At 41.2% G+C, this 15,120-nt stretch overlaps 1 protein-coding gene across 5 annotated transcripts in view; it reads right to left on the bottom strand.

The window, feature by feature from the left end:
• TMX3 (thioredoxin related transmembrane protein 3) overlaps positions 1–14,550 on the bottom strand; it is a 43,067-nt gene extending 28,517 nt beyond the window's left edge. For 4 of the 5 annotated variants that reach the window (XR_002345979.2, XR_014841116.1, XM_005654478.4 and 1 more), the window contains exons 1-4: positions 14,326–14,550; positions 13,345–13,399; positions 7,400–7,439; positions 6,064–6,187 (exon numbers count right to left, since the gene is read on the bottom strand). Coding sequence is in view for 2 of the 5 variants with exons in the window: in XM_005654478.4 (XP_005654535.1) it covers positions 6,064–6,187; positions 7,400–7,439; positions 13,345–13,399; positions 14,326–14,371 (265 nt within the window). In the remaining 3 variants the exon portion in view is untranslated. The remainder of the gene's footprint in view (positions 1–6,063; positions 6,188–7,399; positions 7,440–13,344; positions 13,400–14,325) is intronic. The other variant, XM_085018192.1, reaches the window with a different exon arrangement.
• Positions 14,551–15,120: the final 570 nt, after the last annotated feature.

The raw sequence follows: 15,120 nt of genomic DNA, 5'->3' as shown, positions 1-15,120 counted from the left end.
TTTTTTGTCTTCTTTAGGCCCACACCCACAGCATATGGAGGTTACTTGGCTAGGGGTTGAATCAGAGCTGTAGCTGCCGGCCTATGACACATCCACAGCAGTGCTGGATCCGAGCCGCGTCTGCAACTTACACCATAGCTCATGGCAACACTGGATCCTAAACCCTGAGCACAGCCAGGATTCGATCCCACGTCCTCATGAATGCTAGCTGGGTTCATTAACCACTGAGCCATGAAGGAACTCCATATTTGCAGGCTTTTGGAGAGCAGTTCTTCTGTTGGGTGTGAGGTGATATCCCATTGTGGTGTTTCTAATAATTAGGGATGTTAAGCATCTTTTCATGTGCGCCTGTTAGCCATCTGTGTGTCTTCTTTGGAAAAAATGTCTATTCACATCTTCTGCCCATTTTTTGACTTTTTTTTTTTGGTATTGAGTTATATGAACTGTTTGTATATTCTGGTATTAATCCTTTAGTGCTCATATCATTTGCAAATATTTTTGTGTCAAGTATACTCTAATTGAAGACTGCCATTACTAAGACTGCCCTCTTCCAAGAAAAAAACGTAGATGTGGATAAAGTACATTTTTAATGCTCTCCATCCCAAATTAAGAAGGCAGGTAAATATAAGCCCTTAGTACCTTCAAATAAAACTCATTAAAAACTGCCAAAACATAAAGACTAATCTGTTGACCAAAGGAAAGGTTATAGCCTACTAGCAATTCTTTACATAATTTAGTGCAAATTTATTTATAAACAAATCAAATAAAGAAGATGAAATGTGCAATCAGTGAAAAAATACAGTGGTATTTTACAGCTGATGTTATAGTTCTTATAATAGGCTCAGAGAGAAAACCTTTCCTCCACACTTCACCCCATCACTTAATTTCCTTGATCTCAGTTTCCTTATCTATAAGATAGAGATGATACTAACCACCCTTTAGCCCCTTGGTTCTTTGAGTATTAACTTTCATTTTTGATAGAATTTCAATTGACAATGACTGTTAAAACTCCAAAGGTAGGTTTTTCTAGATGTAAATGATTATATAATAAAAAAGCACACAAGGAGTTACAAACTTCTCCATTTATCATTCGTTCTACATAAGCTCCTTAATTCTGGATTGTTTCCCCTTCTGAGGATATCACTCATCTTGTGGGGCTATGGATGACATTTACTTTTTATTTTTAATTTTTTTTTTGTCTTTTCGTCTTTTAAGGGCCACACCAGCGGCATATGGAGATTCCTAGGCTAGGGGTCTTATTGGAACTATAGCTGCTGGCCTATGCCACAGCCACAGCAACGCCAGATCCGAGCCATGTCTGCGACCTACACCACAGCTCATGGCATGCCGGATCCTTAACCCACTAAGCAAGGTCAGGAATTGAACCCGCAACCTCATGGTTCCTAGTCGGATTCGTTTCTGCTGTGCCACGACGGGAACTCCTGGGTGACATTTAAGTCAGTAAATGTGGAAAAGCATCTTACAGAGAGTCTGGCACATAGAGACCCTCAAATGTTGGGTCCATTTTCTCCTATTCTTGATCATGACTTCACTGTTAACTAATTATCTTTTGACTAATATTAATAAGAACTTGCATGTGAAGAGTATCTTATAACTGGCTTTAATATACCCTCAACTACACCTCAAAACAATTTTGTGAGGGTGGATGAAGGGTGCTAACATTATCTTTCAAAGTAAAACTTTGGAACACTTGGTAACTTGTTAGAAAGCAAGCAGTGATTAGGTAGCAGGGCCCATACTGAAACTCAAGTCTCAGGATAAATTTTTTGTTCTTTGTTTTTTCATATCAGAGAAGAATGGTTTGTAGCAAAACCTGAGATCAGTTCCTTTACAAGCTGAAGAATCCAACTGTAACATGATTAACTTCCCTTGAAATTTTGTAATTGTAAATGTTCAGAAAATGAGGTTAAGCATAAAACCCCATTTCATGTTTTCTCCTTGAAATGACAGTATCTTGATGGTCAAGACAGGCCTAAATTTGAATCATGGTGATCTTGGATCTGGGCCTAATTCTGCCTCCAACTTTGGTATTTGAAATTACTCAGTCATTTCACTGCTAATTACTTTCTGTTACTTCATCTACACAATGAAAAGAAAGAAATGAGGAGTGGAATCAATCTGAAACCCTTTTTTGCTCAAAATTACTCTTTTTTCTTAGTATTTACTGGGAGTCACTATGCATTTAACATTAGAAGAGAATAAAAAAATAAAAAGAAATTCCCAACTGGGGGAGACTCTGCCCTCCAAGAGACACTAGCAATGTCTGGAGACATTTCCTGCTGCCACAACTTGGCAGGTGGAGAGAGAGGAGTGCTGCCGGGATCTAAGGGGTGAAGGCCAATGGAATTCTAACCATCCTCAATGCACAGGAATCACTTACTTAACACCCCCCCGCCAACGAATAAGTACCTGGCCCAAAATGCGAACAGTGCCAAGTTTGAATAACTCTGAAATATAGTCATTGACTATAATCCCAAAGAGTTAAGACTGATTTGCAAAGATATCTGGGATCAAGAAATCAGAATAAGAATGGTACTGACAAAGACAGATAACAGATAATCTTTACTATAAAATGTCAAACTTAGGCTGAGCAATAAGTAGAATTTCAATGGTTTCATAATAGAAATTAGTGCATAATTACAGGTTAACACCATAACATTTTTAACTCCTGAAATTTTGAGAAACAGTTTTTGTGCTTATTTTTGAAGGAATATGTACAAAAAGAAAGTCTAAAATAATGTCTAAATTTACACTGGAAATTATATAACTTTTTAATGTTATTTAATTACAATATCATTAGTTAAAACCATACATCAAGAAACTTTTGATACAATTCCAAACACAGGGCAGGATAAATCATGACAGTTCAACTCTCTCTACTTCAGAAAATTCTATACACAGAGATTTGTTGGACTGGGTGTGACAGCATTTACTTTCAGGCACTGCAGCTACATGACTGAGAAATAATCTACCCTCAAATAGCCTGAGAGGTTTTCTACACTTAATCACTGAATAATCCTAACCCACTCCAACTGAAATCCTATAAATAGCTATCCATCAAAATAATACTTCACTTTGTGATTCTCTAACTTGAGTGTGCATCAGAATCACCTAAAGTCCATGTTAAAAATACAAATTCTAATGACCAATCTCAGAGATTTTCATTTGGCCTTTGCAATATGAATTTATATTGAGCACTCCAGGTGACCTGATGCATGTAGCCTGCAGCCTAAATGCCGGGAAACACTGATGCTCTATCTGAAAAGTAAACTATACGGATGAAAGAGACATATACAAAAGAGCAAATCCTTCAGGGCTCTACAGTTAGACTTAAAACATGGCCAACAGAGAGCCTGAAAAAAAATTCAATTTCTTCATCTGTTTAATTCCAAGTTTTACTAAATTGTCTATATTTGAGCTGCCTTGAAATATTCAAGAAAATTTTAAGAATTATATGCCAAAATCTATTTGTAATATTTAGATGAGTTTTTGAAGATTTACTTTTTTTCTATAGCACATAAAACATCTTCTTGATTCTTTAATAAAGGAACTATGCATCCATCACTGACATCAAACTCTAAACACCAATTTACTTATCCTTATTAATTATCATCTGAGTGAAATGAATACTTGAAGAATATATGTATATGCATGTCTAATCAAAATATATGGCTAGATACAAGAACTTACTCTCAGGAGCAACAGCTGAAAGGAATAATTTCTTAAACCTTGTAAAAAGCTTATTTCAAGAAATATCAACTCAAGCATATTAGTTTCTCTCTCTCTTTAAAGTCACAGCAATTCACTTCTGTGACTCAATAACTCCAGTTCCAACATCTCACCTGCACTTTAGTTCCTTATATTACCAAACATTATTAATAAAGCAAAATACCACAAATTCAAAACAACTGCTAACATGAAAACACACACAAAATTAAATTACTCTTTTCCATTTAACCAATGGTAATGGAGTTCAGTGTGAACTATGCTAAGAATCGTACACTGTTCTTTGCAATTTTTTTTTTTTTTTTTTTTTTTTTTTGGTCTTTTTAGGGCTGCATTCGCAGAGGTTCCCATGCTAGGGGTCGAATCGGAGCTATAGCTGCCAGCCTACACTACAGCCACAGCAACACCGTATCAGAGCAGCATCTGCAACCTATACCACAGCTCATGGCAATGCAGGATCCTTAACCCACTAAGCAAGGCCAGGGATCCAACCTGCGTCCCCATGGGGGACATCTGTTATTTAACCTACCACATCTGTTATTCAACCCTTAGAAATGTCTGTAAGAATTACTGTTTCCCCTTGACTTCCCGACCAACCACCCAAGTCTGGCCCCCCAGCGTCCTAAATCAAGATGCATACAAAAGTCAGCCTAGATGACCTTTCTGTCTCTAACTCTTCATTCCATCCTATATGTTTCTGCCAAAAAATATTTTTATTAAATTATCTGCCTTCTCAAAATTGTGAATTAACTCTCAATTGACAACTGATAAATCCAAAACACTTTGTCCCACTTGAGAGGCTCTTAAAATCTGGTACTATCCCTTAGCACTTTATATGTGCTAGCCACTGTGCTATGGGTTTGGAATAAGAAATAAATCTTACAACTTTGAGAATTACCACTCTCATTTACAGACAAGGAAACTGAAATTAGGAGAAGTTAGGCACCTTCTCAAAGCTACAAAAGTAGATAAGACAGAGTTGGGATTACAACATAAGTCTACCTATTTCCAAAGCTGTATCCAGAGTACAATGCTGATTTCCTAAAATGAAATGCACATTTCATAATTCTACTTTCTTCATTAATTAAAGGAAAAGGGAACCTACATGTATTGGACACTACAAGGGGCTTCACATGTGCTACATCATTCTAATCTCCAAACAACCAATGAAAGATGCACTACAATTAAATATTTGCCAGTGTGGAAATCAAAGTCTAGAGACGTTAAGAAACTTTCCTCATGTTACAGGGCAAAAGCAGAAGGCAGAGCCAGGGTGTGATCTACTTCCTGAAGCTATACTCTTTCCAATTCTGTACGATACTTCATACTTCTGTCAACTTAGTTTTGCCTTTTTCCATATCCTTTAAGATTGATCCAGGGTCTGATAATCAATATTTTAGGCTTCATGGGGTCTACAGTCTCTGTTACAACTACTCGATTCTGCCTCTGGGACCCTAAACACCCATAGACAATGGTAAACAAAGGAGAGCAACTGTTCCAATAGAGCTCTATTTGTAAAGCAGGTATGGGGACCAGGCCACATCCAGGGCTAGGGTTTGCCAGCCTCTGCTGGAAGACACTCTAGTCTCTGGTAGAGACCTACTAAGGTTATTCTCAGCTCTATGATTTTTCTTTAATATGCTCTCTAATGTGAATACTTTCCTGATCCTCACTTGTATTTATCCTAACTCAGCTCAGCCTTCACATACCCATCTACTCCCCTACCAGGCCACTGAGGCTGCTCAGACAGCAAACTCTCATTCTTAACCCAAAGAGCTACACCAAGAGTCCAATATTTAAGTTTCCGTAGCTGTCTTAGGCAAATGATTCTCTGAAGGAGTTCCCCCTTGTGGCTCAGTAGTAACAAACCCGACTAGTATCCATGAGGACGTGGGTTCGATCCCCGGCCCTGATCAGTGGGTTAAGGATCCGGCGTTGCCATGAGCTGTGGTGTAGGTTGCATACACAGCTCAGATCTGGCATTGCTGTGGCTGTAGCTCCAATTCTATCCCTAGCCTGGAAACTTCCATATGCTATGGGTGTGGCCCTAAAAAAACAAACAAACCAAAAAGATTCTCTCAAGTGGGCTCAACAGAGGAACAGCGTCTTATACAGCTATGTTAGGTATAAGATTACAATATATACATTCAATGGTTAATTCATCTAACTCATAAAATATATAGTCTGAAATCTCTAAAATAACTTTAATTTTACATAAGCAAAAAAAAGTCTTCCTCTTACCTTGAATACTGCTTCATGTAATTAAAACATTATCATTAAGAAAACAATAGAATAATAAACTAAATAAAAGCTTACTAGAATAGGAAGTAGCATCCATCTTTCCAACTTTAACTGGAGAACCAATACTTTTCATCTCAAGACCAACTTCATTCCAAATCGGTTCCAGTTTTTTACAATGGCCACACCAGGGTGCATAAAACTTGTTTAAAAAAAAGAGAGACAAAACTACTAAGATGTTGTGCTACTGTGGATATCAATCTTAATTTTAAAAGAATCCTTTTGACTAAATGATTGGATAGCAATCTGTTTTAGACAAAAATTCTAAATATAATTTTTTAAGTGCTTACAAAATAAAAGAACAAACACACACAATCTAGACAGGTCAACTCCTAGGATATACCTGAACACTGATACTAATTTTAAGTTAATTTTAAATGACTACTGGTATCTATTTAAAACAGATGACTTACAATACAAACATCTTTGCTCCCAACTATGTCCACGTTATGTATAAAATGAAGCCACCAATATACTTCATACATCATATGCATATCCCTTAAGTATTAATGATAAACATCGATCTATTTCTACTACAAAAATTCCAACACAGTAGGTACCTTTGCTATTTTAAGCATAACCACTGTTAAGACACATGGGGTTATCTGGATGACTGGTTTGGCAAAGTGACAAATCAAGCTGATAAAACTAAAACCACAGTTCTTCCTTCTTGAGAATCACCAGATGGCTGGGGTGGTACTTAGGTTCCTCCAGTTAAATAGTGTAAAAAACTGCTTGTTGTATTTTTGAGAAATAAGACATCTCTTTTATTAACATTACACTATGGAAATGTTCAAAGATATACAAAAGGAGAGAGACAGAACTAAATGAGGAATCTTCATGCCTCATTGCCCGGCTTCAGCAGATGTCAGCTCTGCCATTCTCATTCCATCTTTTCTCCTGCCACTCTGCTTTTTCACTGAAGCATGTTAAAATGAATTCCAAACATCACAAGGGTTAAACACATTCAAAACGTCAAAGTGAGGAAAAGAAGATGAAAATTTGATTTTGTTCACAAAGATGAGAATATGATTTTGACTGCCAGGTGTATTAATACAATCTCCTGAATAATATGAAAAGATGAGAGTGAATTCTATAATAAAATCAGACCATAATCTCTCTTGGATATAATCCACAGTGGACCTCATTAGAATTTCAACAAAAACAACTTCCCTTGTCAGGAATCCTAAGGCTCTGAGGTTCACTTTAATATAAATACCCAAACAGAACTACCCAAGAAAACAGTGTGGGTAATACACATTAGTACTATTACTAAATTTAGGTAAAGGAGAATAGAAAATAATACTTAAAGTGGTAGGGGTGGTTAATTAGTAAAAAAAATTTACATACTCACATCTACAAGCCAAATATCATCTTTTCGATTGTCTTTAAACCTAAAAAACAAAAACAAGAAAACACATCTTTGTTAAGTTTTACAGGTGAACATAATAAATTGATAAATACAGGCACAAAGAAGAAATTCCTTCAATAATTTTTTATTTAAAAGTTTTACTCAGTGACCTCTAAATCTCATCCATTAATTATCTTCATACAAGTAGAGAAATGATAAATTAGGAGTAAAGAATCAAAAAAAAAAAATTTTAAGTGGGACTTGGTAGAAAGAGATTTTTTCAGCCTTAGCCTGCAACCCTCTATTCCATGTACACCCATTCACTGCAGTGACTGGAGTAGGCCTGAGGGGCTATCCTTAGAAAGGTGGCTCCTGGGTGGCAAGACTAGCTCTTGGGTGGCATCTGGGAATTTGAATTTCAGGAGTTCCCACCATTTTCTGTTAATGGTGGCTGGTTGGTCCCACATTTTACAAACAATGTGGTCTTCTGATGAACAGCTACTAAGCTTCAGGGAGTCTGAAATTTTGGTAACAGCTGGGCAGAGAGGTGCCAACATGGCCAATCCCCAGTAAAAATTCTTGGGCTGAGTCACTAGTGAGTCACCAATGAGCTTCTTTGGTAGGCAACATTTCACACATGAGGTTGTAACTCCTGATGGAGAAATTAAGAATATCCTATGTGACTCTACAAGGAAAGGACCCTTGGAAATCTGTTCCTGGTTCCTCTGGAATCCGCCCCACATGCCCTTTTCCCTTTGTTGACTTTGCTTTGCGTCCTTCCACTGTAACAAATCATAGCTCTGACTTGCCTGTAGGCTGAGTCCTGTGAGCACGCCTAGTCAATCACTGAACTTGGGGGTGCTCCAGGGGACTATGACTCAATACAATCAAAGAATTTTCCTAAAACACAGTTCTGATCACATTACTTAAATTATTTAACATTTTCTAGGACCCTTCCTACAACCTACAAAGATCTGGCTCCAACCTATCTCCCCAAATATAGCACCCTATAATTTCCAGACTATGGTAATCATAGCTAAACTTATAGAGTTTGACTTCCTATATACTTTCATGTTCAAATCCTATCTAAGCCAAAAACACTACTAACTCATAATGCCTTCCTAAATTCCTCAAAGCTAGAAACAATCTCTCTGTATGATCTTAATCCTCTTTATGATTCTCACCAATTTTCATACATTGTAGTTTACATGTTATCCACAGATTTGCTAATCAAGGAAAAGTATATTTGTTTCATCTCCTAGTGTCTTTCATAGTGACCTGTATTTAGTTTATATTGGATGAATGACAAAAGTTCCCTATGGGGATACTTTACTAAGATTCTTCACCCTACAGGTAAAACAGAGAACATACACCCCATACCTGAGCTCTGAGGTCCAAGGTGCTCACCAACTATCCAACTACAACACAATCTGCTGTGTACCAGGGACAAAGACAGTACCCTAGGTTGGTGAAACAGATATTTTGCCTCTTCTCTACTTTTGGTTTACAGTGTAAGTTCTACTTAATACTCATCCCATGGGGCTCACCAGGAAAGCATCATGGCTACTGTAGGCAAACTGTTGAATTAAAGTCCTCTGATTGTCATTATTCTTGAGGTCCTTGTAGGCAAAAACTCATGCTCTGCCCCCAACAGTGAAGGGAGGAGATCGCTGTCTCCCATTCCTGGATGTTTAATAGTCATCCTCCTCTCCCAGGACTCTTCTTTAGACCTTGGGAAGGAGTTGAAGGGTACAGAAGTCTCTTACAAGGTCCCACATGGAGAGGGAAGTGTCAATAATTGCAAGAGTATGCAATTAAAGGGGGCAGATAACTTGTTCAAACATGCAGGGCTAAGAAGTAACTGACTGGGGAATGGCTGAGCCCCCTACTGCTTGCCTCAAATGTGTAATCCAGGCTGTGGTAATCTCACCCCTTCCCATCAATTGATTAAACTTGTCCTTTAATTGTCCTGGGGATTGGGGTGATATGGAAAGTCTGTGGTATGCCTCATCACTGGGCTCACTGATGTATGTATAGCTTGGGCCCCAAATCCAGGGCTGTTTTCAGATGCAGTGTTCTCAGGGAACCTGAAGAGGAAACAAAGGTGGTCTTAGAAGGCCTGACAGTGTGGCCTGAGTCAGTGTAATATACAGGGATGGCTAGGAAAAACCTAGAGAAAGTGTCAACTGCAGCTGGGATCCAGGGGGACACTATGGATGGGCTGAGGTGCCTAATGTGTTCTGAGAATGCCCTGGCCCAACAGGAAATAATCTGATCCTGAGTAAATTATTTTTAGCCTTGACCAAGGTCTGACAGCTTTTCCATTCTGGTTCAGTCTTCTTGCAACAGTGGCAATCCATGCATGCCAGCCCAACCTAGGATGGTGTGTGAATTTCCACAGGCCATCCTCTCATGGCTCCAGGAGGCAATGAGTTACACATCTGCTTGCTCTGGGATGAAGAACAATTCTCATTTAGCTGACAAGCATGGAACACTCATTGGTTATTTCCCTTTGTCAGCAAAGGGGCCTTTCTAGTGAGCATCCATGGAGGGAACAAAAGGCTTATTAGGGGCAAAACCAATCTTTACCCGAATGTCTCATCCTCACAGTGGGTCTGTTTTATATGCCACACAACCAACGGCCAAGCAATTAGCCACTGCCTATAAAGCTGGTGAAAACAGGGCAGGGCTCATTTGCTGGTACTGAAACAAGGAGCAGGAAGGTGGGGGAACAGCAGGGCAGATAATCATAGTCTTCCCCACTGCATGAAGCTTCCCATTGTGCAAAGGTCCTTTATCGTGCTTGAGAAGGACAGGACTTGCTCAGGTTGGACAGCAGCTACACCCAATTCCATCCCAGTATAAATTAACCAGGAGGAGCCACCCATGAACCAGGCTCATAGGTGGTATGGGAGGTCTCTCCATCTGGGTCTCCCTGGGGCCAGAGGAAGTAGTGGCTTCTTGGGTATTGTCCCTGGGAGATGGAGTGACACCCCTGAGACCTTTTCACTGAGCTGTGAGACTCCAGCTGGGCTCCTGGATGAGCTATCACTAGTTCACTAGATTCCTGAGCTGTTGTTCTTCAGTCCACCAACATCCAACAGGCCACTGACTACCTCTCAAAAGGTAGGTATTTTTCAGCCAACCTGGGGAACCTATCAGGTCTATGCTGCTCTGTGGTGTTGTTCTTCTGCCATAAACTCAAATCAGTGAACTGAAAGGGTGCCGAGATGTGCAACTCAAATGGCAGATGTGGACCAGTGAGGCCCAGGGGAAGGGAAACCTGGTGGCCTGCTTAAGCGCCTCAAGAGTATCCTGTTGGGTGGGCCCCTGTGGCTTTGCAAGTACCTGGTAGATGGGTGCCAGATCTCTGAATGAGTTATGTGACAGTATCAGTAGCCCAACAAGCCCTTCAAAACATAGGCCTTTTTTATTTTGGGGTCAGAAAGAGACAAGAGTTTGGTAGTGACCTCTAAAAGAATGAGATGAAATACACTTTCCCAGTTCACACCAAAGAATTTCAGTTGGGTACCTGGGTACTTGTACCTTGTTGGTATTAACATCCTAGCCATGTTGCCACTTGAGTCATCATGGTGTCTGGTCCTTGTAGGCAGGGACTGTCTAGATGCTCTAGGAGGTCATTATCAACGCAGTGAAAGGTCAGTGCTCCCTCTTGGAGGTTTTTCCAAGTCATGGCCTACCCACTGAGAGCAGCAGACAGGCAGGTAATGTAGATATCACGGGACAGTAAAAATGTGTTGGAATCCATTCCAAGTGAAGGGATTTGATCCTGATCAGCCCAGTGACGAGAGGTGCTGGCATCTGACATCACAAATGTCATAAACCAAGCTCCCTCTAGTAGACCTTCCTTATGTCAGGTCATACCTGCATCAAGAGTAGCTCTAAAGCTCTATGGCATTGAGGTACCTACCATCAATGCTGAGTCTTCAGGTACCCAAGGCCTTGTGCCCAGGCCACATGGGGCCACTGAATAGAGAAAGTTTCATAGAGCACTTAGAGACAATAGCACTAAGAGCTGGTAGCCGGTAGGTTCGGTCTTCCACATGCTCCAGGAAGAGGCCTCAAGTGCAGCAATTTCCACTGGGGCTTAGGGACAAAGTAGGAGTGCACATAGCTAATCATCTATACCAATGAGCACACTGAATAGTAGGGCCCAAAAGTACCCATCCAGAACCCAGCCTGGGCAAGGGGGCTGGTGTTGGTCATCATAGACTCAAAACCAGACGGCATTACATGTATTTTCCTCATTGTGGGAGCAGGGTTTGCAGGGATTATACACACTGCACTGATATCAAAAGAGCCAGAGAAGTGCAGTTCTTCCCTACCTCCCCAGGCAACCCCACTGGGGAGAGAGATGCCTCAGTTTAAGATACTGTCAAGGTCTAGGTGATTTGGGAGCTCTGTCACTCTTCTCCAGGCAGGATGGCAGGCATAATTCCAAGAGTCACAGGCTGTCATCACACTGACCCTTGGACAATGCCCATCAGACCCCTCACACACTGATACCTGGCCATGAGGTCCTTTGTAAGAAGCCTATCAATTTCCTCCCCTGAGACCCCATTACTGAATAACCACACTAACCCTCAGATCTTTCTGGAAAGGCTCTTGCACAGGTCATACAGGAGAGGGTGCCCAGGTCCCTCTCACTGTCACTCTTTGTGGTAGTCAGTCTCTGCTCTCTTCATGGTGGCTGCTTCCTCCATGTCCAGAAATTTGTCACTTAAGCCTTGGGTTGCATTACAGACTAAGTAACCTGACTTCATAAGGATGCTAACTGGGTCCGAGAACAAGCAGACATTTCCTTGTGTAGAGGTGTAATTAGGACAACAAGCCAAACTGAAAGTAACAATCAAGGCTTTATTCACTTACTGAGACAATGCAAGCCAAGAGGCAAAATAAATAAATAAATAAATAAGGGGCCAGCTCCTCGGTGTTCCATTTTTCTGAGCAGAACTGGAACAGGTGAGGGTCAGGCAACATAGCACAAAGGAATCCACCTCACTGCCCAGGAGCACTGAACCCAAGGCTTCTGCCTCTCAGGACCCATGCGCAGAGGGAGGGAGACAGGAAAGGGACAATAGTGGAAAGGTACTGAGTCCAAGTGGAAAAATGCGCCTCACCCAAGCCTGTCAATAAGGCAGATGGTCTCAGCAGAGATACCTCTGAAATGCCTTAGGGGAGGCTGCCCCTAACACTGAGGCCTCCAAAAGAGGCTGAGTATGCAGATAAGACAGACAGCACTGCTGACCTGGGGGCCTGAGTCTATGACTACAACTCCCTCCAGAGACTGCAAAGCCTTGGCTGTGTACCAAATCTGGTGTGGGGAGGGCAGCTTCCCCCTGGAGGCCTGCCAGCAAAAGCCTAGTAATTGCTGGAGTCAGGCGTGAAAAATCATGCACAGGATTTTGGATTGAGGCAGGATTTCACCTGCTATAAACAATGACTTGTGATTAATGCTGTGTTACTATGTGGTTACCAAATTCCAGCACCCACTTAGTAGCAACTAAAGGCAAAATATATAACAAATATACAAGGTAAAATGGTTAAAATAGAAGAGTGCCATTTTTTTTTTTTTTTTGATCTTTTAACTGTCCTTAAAACTCTTTTGCGCCCAATCCTGTTTTGTATATATAGCACTGATGGCAATTTCTGGAACAAAATTACTGTTGTATTAACACTGGCCATTACTGTCTCTATTATCAAAGGATTAGATTCATACTATGTTGTACGCTTTAAGCTAATATATTTTACATCACCTATACTTAAAAAAATTTCTAACTCCATACGGAATTAGAAAATTATGTGGTGTAGATTAAGTGCTCGATAAGACAAGATAATTTTTTAAAAATATTAGATTCATACAAATATTTTGGTAACATCTCAGTTGGAAAAAGTTTAAGACACTATTTAAAAACATATATACTCACGATTCATCTAAATCTTCTACAAATCCTTTACAGAATGCCACATCAAGTAAAAAAACTGAAAAAGAAAAGAATAAATGCTGATTTACCTTCTGGCTTACATACTTAGTCACCTATAAAATATTTTGTTTTTTTACAACCTATCAAAACATCATCATTTATCTATCCCAGGGCACAAGCATTGTTCACCTGTTTAAAAAATATTTAATCTGCATGCAACGACATTTTGACAGCAAGTTCTACGTAAACTAAAAAATCTAAGGCACGGAAGTTCTTTTTTTACATATTTTTACTTTCATCCTATTTTTCCCTTTTACTTTTCCATCTTTTTGTAGTAAAGATGAAAATTCATCTTCTTCATCTCCTTTTCTCTAGCAGAATTTATCTCTATAAATTTCAAACACCATTCAAAAGACTACCCCTCTCACCACTGATATATAGAAACAAAATTGAGCTACACTTCTAATACTGACTACAGAATGTAGTGGGAACTAAGAGGCTGCTCTGTAAGTGGCCATATCACGGTGAGAACCGGGGTACTTCTGATGATGGCACGAGGCTGGGAAGGGCCAACACACGTTCAGATCAGTTCTCACACCGCACAGCCCGTAAGACCTGACCGTAATCGGTCCTTGACCCTCCCTCTCTTTAGCCCCCGCGAAGGTTAAAAACTCTTCAGATGTGACAAAATTAAGAACCTAAAGGCAAAGCAAGGTTTGGCCACTAGTGAAGAAGGAGTCGGCGCTTCTGAAACTTCTTGCCGAACCGAGAACAGAAACCACTGCAAGGCACGGGTCTCCTGTGAAGCTGCGCTGGGGGAGGACCGTAAGGCTGCCGGTCACCGGACCACCATCAGGAGAGTACTTCGGCGGCAACCCCCTCAGGCCTCTCGCCCCCACTGCCGAGACCCTGCTCCAGCCCCGCACCCTATCCCACCTGGGCGAGGGTCCCCGCCCCCTCCCGCACCGCCCAAGCGGCCTTTACCTGTGGCGCACAGCCCCAAGGCGGCCCCGCGACTCCGAGCCGCCATGCTCGCCGCAAAGGAGCTGCAAAAGCCGACACTGCGGAGGGAAGAGAAAAGAACACCGGCGGCCGCCGCCTGCGCTTCCGGAAAGGGAAGCCGGCTGGCCTGTGCCCGTAAGGGAAGCTCGGCGCTAGGGGCGGGGGCGCAGCAGGCCGGCCTCTGGTATCCTCCCAAGAACCGCCACCTCGCCTCTGAGCATGCGCGGAACTACAGCGCCTGCGCGGAACTGGAACGCATGCGCGGTCACGACTTCAAAGCAGCGCCCTGGCTTCCTCCGGGAGCGTGGGAACCTGGAGCGGGGGCGCCTTCCTTTGGGGGCGGAGTGGTGTGTGGGGACTAGGATAGAGGGACTTCCGGAAAATTAAATGCCCGCTGTTTTCTGCGCGGAAGGTGAGGTAGACTGAACGCTTGAGATTGGATTTTGTCACCTCTCACCTGCTGCTCATGTGCCGTTAGCAATCAAATTCGTGAAAAGAGGTCTGTGTTAGCTATGGGTAGAAAGAAGCTGTGGATTGCTGCGTGACTTTCCATGTATCTCCATAATGAATTTGAAATCTTTCACCCTGTTTGCAAAATGGGAGATCTGTTTTATGGTAGTAAGCTCCATTAATGTGTTTTTGCCAACTAAAATAGTCCCTTTAAAAGAACTGTTTCTCTTGAAATTTGAAAACATGAAGTTGATTGAAGGACATAATTTTTTGATAATTTGTTCCTGTTCTCTTGTTAAAATAAGTAAAATACTCGCTATAAGGTGT

This window comes from Sus scrofa, chromosome 1 (assembly GCF_054392235.1).
Source record: "Sus scrofa isolate SSC_HxYL_T2T_F1_AM1 chromosome 1, Sscrofa_HxYL_maternal_Yorkshire_Landrace_v2.0, whole genome shotgun sequence".
Taxonomy (NCBI): domain Eukaryota; kingdom Metazoa; phylum Chordata; class Mammalia; order Artiodactyla; family Suidae; genus Sus; species Sus scrofa.
Note: the sequence above shows the minus strand (reverse complement) of the source record. Positions and strands in the feature narration are given on the sequence as shown.